This window comes from Polistes dominula, unplaced genomic scaffold (genome assembly GCF_049000335.1).
Source record: "Polistes dominula isolate Pdom_NZ unplaced genomic scaffold, Pdom_raw_medaka contig_12, whole genome shotgun sequence".
NCBI classification, from domain to species: domain Eukaryota; kingdom Metazoa; phylum Arthropoda; class Insecta; order Hymenoptera; family Vespidae; genus Polistes; species Polistes dominula.
The window spans coordinates 1,557,637-1,563,212 of record NW_028301116.1 but is presented as its reverse complement, the minus strand read 5'-3'; the positions used below and the strand labels follow the sequence as shown (position 1 = coordinate 1,563,212).

Below are 5,576 nucleotides of genomic sequence, written 5' to 3'. Positions count from 1 at the left end.
GTATGATTGTGGTCATATAAATAAGCGTAAAAAATTTTAAAATACTTTGGAATGAGCAACAACCTTTTTATCGGTTAGATTACCATAAAAATATCTACAAATATCTTTCTTATATAATTTTCAATAATTTTAGGTCTACCGAAAAGTTCTGACCGATTTTTTAAAAATAAAACAAAAGTAACAAATTTTTTTTATATCTCTTTAATTGATTAATATTTATAAATTATAATTATTTATAATTTCTTACCACAACTTGATAACAATTTGTATATTGCATTTTTTTTTAAATGTCTTATTCCTAGTGATGAAACATTGAACCGGTGTTTGTCAGAATGGACAGAACTTTCCGGTAGACCTAATATTTATACATGTTTTAGCATCTCACACACTCGTACACACACACATTCTCTCGCTCATGCATACATCGATTTCAGGTTGCATTTTTTATATTCTGTCAATTATTTCTGTTATTTTTAAGTTTTTTTTTTTTATGTTTTTTTTTTTAAATTTTTTTTTGTTTTGTTTTTTTTTTAATATAAAATTTCTACTATCATCTAAATAAATCTCCTTGTTGTTAAATTTTGTGAAAAACAAAAAAATATACTTAAAGTTAAAAATAAAATAAAAGGATCGTCACATATAATAAGTTAAAAATTTGTTATCAACTATTTTAGTATCAGACCGTTATTATGCCTGATATACGTGTCAAAAATTCAAACAATTTAAAAATACTAATAAAATTCACGCGTCATTTATCTTACAATATATTGGAACAATAAACCCAAACAATTTTTCTAAATTTAAACTTAATTAACTAATACAAGTTAAGGCATGTATGTGCATAAAATAGAAGGAGAGGTATTGTACTTGTATCACAGATATTTCAACAAATGTTATTGTTCTTTGTCTTCTGTATCGTACTTCTCGATTTTTGTTTTGTTCCTTTTTTTTTTTTTTAACAAAATCATCCCAATCGATCTTTTTTATTTCTGTAACAAAAAGAAATAATCATTTTATTAGTATAATAGAAAAAAGAACCTTAAAAATAAAAAATTATAGAAAAGTTTGTCATAAAATGAACAATGTTGCATGAATTTGTTTTGTGTAGAAAAAAAAATGAATGCATGTGAGAACTAACACCTACTATTTCAGGTAAAAAACAGTCATTCGCAGAGAAGTTTGACCGAAGAAGAAGAAAAGAAAAAGGTTGAATAGTTCAACGATTAGATCAGTCTCCCGAAAGTCGGATGATACCAAAAGTGAGTTTCAAGTTTCAACCAGTCAGTCCAGGAATTCAATTTCTTCACGATTCATATAAAAATAATATCATAATAACTAAATGGAAGGGTGAGGGGGAAGTGTGGGGTTATAAAAAAAGACAACAAAAATATTTCAAGCTCACAAAATCACGTTTTAACTTTGTTGACCGATCACGAGTGAACTCGTGATGCATCATTATTTTTCACATCACACTATTTAAAAGGAAAACATGCAAAGAAAATAAATATTACAATAGTAAAAATTGTTTTGTATTATTGTTATACTATTTATCATACGAACAAAAAAATATTCAAAGTGTAATAAAAAGGAAAATTTATTAAAAAAATATTTATATTCCTATACTTTTCAATTCAATTATAAATAGTCAGTGACAAGAAATAAATTCTTTAAAAGAAATTCCTAACCAGCAATATATTAAAATATTATTTAAATGTCAGTTATTATTATTATTATTATTATTATTATTATTATTATAGGAAAGGAATGTTTTTTATATGAAAGAAGGAAGATTATAAAAAAAAGAACAAAAAAAAAAGGAAATAGAAGTTTCAGGTATAAGGTCAAATATAAAAGAAAAGAAAAATTGATACTGGATGATTTTCAGGTTGCACTAGAGTTTTTAGTACTCAGTAAGGGTCTTGAAATAAATAGAAATAGAAGTAGAAGTAGAAATAAATAGTAAAAGTTGAAGTAAAAGTAGAAGTAAAAGTAGAAGTAGAAGTAGAAGTAGAAGTAGAAGTAGAAGTAAAAGATGATGATGATGATGATGATGATGATGATGATGATTTGGGAGGGAAAGGGAACAAAAGTAGTGAGTGAAAAGGAAAAGTAGACGTAGGGAAACCTTGGGAGGGGAGGGGGAAGTTTCAGGACTACGAAGGTATTTTTAGGGGAGTTTGAAATAAGCGAAAGGAAAACTGACGAGGGAAGAAAATAAAAAGGAAAAAGGTAAAAAGAGGGAAGAAATAGGAAAGGATAGAGTATATATAGTATAAACCGTTTGAGAAACCGACAGAAGTTGAGTAGGGAAGGATAGGAATGAGGAGGGGTGAAGGGATTTGGTAAGAGGGGGAATGATGTATCCTGAAAGAGATTCATTCAAGTTAAACGTGCGTTAAACAAAATCGTTCCTTTGAATAAAAGGTTGGTTGGGTTGGTTCGTTCCTTCGTACGAAAATAAAAAAAAGAAAATTTTAAATGGGTGGAGGTAGCAGGGGAAATATAGGGACTTATAGGGTGGAGTAGTGGAATTAAAAAGATTCGAAAGAAGAAACTAGCTATGACGTTTACTACGACAACGTCTAAAGGGAAAAAAAGAAAGATTCGAAAGAAAAAAAGAAAATAAGAATTCCGAAAGAATGCGAGGTTATGCCATTCAAGAAAGGGATTTTTTTTTTTGAAGGAAAAGTTACGTCCATCAAGATTAAAAGATTTTATCGAATATTCGAGAAGTAAAAGGTATACGATGTAATAACGACTAGAATAGGTTTTTTATTTAAGATATTTTTTAGCTTTTTCTTTTTTTTTTTGGAAACAAATGGGAGTTGTAAAGTAACGAATGAAATGATTTTCGATAAAATTTGGAATCTTCTTTGAATAGGGATATATTTTTTTTTTAATAGAAATAGAGGGAAAACAAATTTTAAATCTCCGAGTAAGTTTGTAAAAAATTAAATCCCGTGCACGTGTAGGTTGTATTCTTTAAAAAAAAAAATTTCTATTTTTCCACGTGGCTACGATTTTCGAATTTTTGACTTTTTTTCGGTATATGCACGAGAGTTGGTGGAAAAAAAAATGATAGTGAGAAAAAGCAAAAGTAAAAAACATTAAAAAAAAAAAAAAGAAAATAGAAAAAGGACAACGAAAAGAAAAAAAAACAACAAAACAAGTATAGGAAGATTGAATGCGTTTGAAGAAGGATTTTGAGGGGTAGCAAGGGATGAGAGGAGGGGGGTTGCATGAGAGGAGGTTCGATGTAGAACGAATCATGTTCATGGAACGGTAGCGCGTGGACAAAAGGTGAGGAAGGAGGGGAAAAAACGTATAAGAGAATAAGGACGACGCGACTCTGATATGTGAACGTGTGTGTAAGTGTATACACACATATATGCACACGTGTACGACGAAAGAAGTACGCTAAATTCACGCGTATGAGTAATACATAGGTGGAAAAAGAAGTAGTAATACAAAAGCGTCTTTTTTTTCACTCTCTCTCCCTCTCTCTCTCTCTCTCTCTCTCTCATGTTCTATGCGGTGCCCCCTTTGAATGGAGTCTGCTATTTGAATGGTTCAAGCTTTAGCAAAAGGGCTCGCTGACGACCATTGTGAGAGGGCAAGGTCACCAATTTTTTACTCGTAATATTTTTTATTCTGAGATTTCTTTTAAAAACGTTCATACTTATATCAAAAATTTACGACACCGATATCAAACAACGAATAAAAAAAAAGAAGAGTGAGAGGATTTATTATAATTTTTTTTTTTTTTTTTTAGAAAATAGAAACAAAGTTTTGAAATGATAAATATTTCAAAAATTTATCGTTATAACAAACGAATATGATTTTATATTATTTTTTTTATTTTTATGTATTAAAAGATATGATAAAATGAAATGTGTGTGTGTGTGTTATGCATGCTCTAACAATAAAATAAATATATAGATAGATAGAATGAAAAATATTGGGTTCGCAACTAAGTCATTATTGATTTTAAAAAGCCACCTATCGACAAAATCCACAATTATTTACTTGCCAACCCAATAACAATAATAATCGTTAAATGACACCAACCTTGAAGACGATACAGAAGTATCATCAGGAAAACGTTGTTGGTTTTAGCTTTCCTGCCATTTACATATAATTTCTAGGAGGGTCTCGTTGTAATTGTAATCGTCATAGTGAGAGGCATAAGGATCACCCGTGGACGTTCCGTAACCCTTACTACCGGGGGAGGATGAATCTGAGTTGAAGCTCGGCGTAGGTGAACTCGATGATTCTGAACAGGATGTTGGTCCATAAACCGAACTATTGTTTTGCACGAGATGCTGATGAATATGAATATCTGATGTAAGAGTAGGGTTAGCGTGATGTTGTTGTAATTCATTGTCACATATTCTGAGTTCGGTAGGTCGATGATTGGTATCGTTATTGAGTCCATTGGTAGAAGAAATACACGTGGATGTAGGTGACGTTGATAAAGTAGTGGATTGCGAAGGGGTGATGAGCGACGAAGAAATGTCCTTACCATCATTCTCTTCTAAAAGACGTTGAAGACCCCTTATGTATTCTACTGCCATCCTAAGGGTTTCAACTTTTGATAACTTCTTGCTACCTGCTCTAGAACCACCATATGTCCCAGCTGTATTACCACCCAAGGCTTGAGCGATGTTTTGGGGTATATGTTGCCTCAAAGTGGCAAATCCGTTATTCACCTGTTTAACTCGATTCCTTTCACGTGCGTTACGTCTCGCCACAGAAGCCGGCTGATGAGGTACAGTACCATAAGCACCCGTTGTTTGACCATAAATTTTTGTTTTCTTACAAGAGTGTAATTGCAAGCTCTTTATATCATTATTTGACATACTATTTGTCGAAACAATTACATTGCTCCGATGATTTTGCATGGGTCTTACGGTAGATACAAGACCATGGTGATTGTGATGATGCTGTTGCTGCACGCTCAATATGATGGGCATTACGTTCGAATTCTCCTGCCTTAATCCCACAAAGGTCATCTGATCCGATACCCCCACTACGAAAGTAGGAGTTCTCGCGCGTGCCTGCTGACCTTGAAGAACGATCTCTTCTCTACGTGTATCCAAGTAATGGCGTAAGAAAACCAAGACTGCCGCTTGAAGTCTAACCCTCTTCTTATCAATCGGTTTCTCTCTTTTTCTTTCTTTTTCTAGTTCTTCTTATCTTTCGTTCGTATTTTCTCTCTCTCTCTCTCTCTCTTTCTCTTTCTTTTTCTTATTTTTTCTATCCCTTTTCGTTATCTTCGTTTATTTAGCGTCTTTACACTTTATCAAAAGTTAACCGGAAAAAAGGTATATTGATAAGCGTGTTATAAACAGATTGTTAAAAACGTTAACGTGAATAAAAATTGCACCCTCGACGCTCCAGTGAACGGTTCTGGCTCCCGAAATGCTTTACCAGGGAGGGTTCGGTCTTATATAGCCGGAAAGGCACGCGCCTATCCCCACCATTACTTCAGGCCCTAAACCCCTCTTCCTCTACCTCTACCTATCGATCCTCACTGCTCATACCCCGTCCATCCCCCACCATACTGGTCCCAAAGA

The 5,576-nt window shown here is 32.6% G+C and overlaps 1 protein-coding gene across 1 annotated transcript; it reads right to left on the bottom strand.

The window, feature by feature from the left end:
- Window positions 1–4,112: 4,112 nt before the first annotated feature.
- Window positions 4,113–5,134, bottom strand: LOC107070141 (uncharacterized). Its single transcript, XM_015328049.2, has one exon. It carries the CDS (start codon window positions 5,010–5,012, stop codon window positions 4,113–4,115), a length of 900 nt encoding a protein of 299 aa, XP_015183535.1. The 5' UTR covers window positions 5,013–5,134.
- Between the last annotated feature and the right edge of the window lie 442 nt (window positions 5,135–5,576).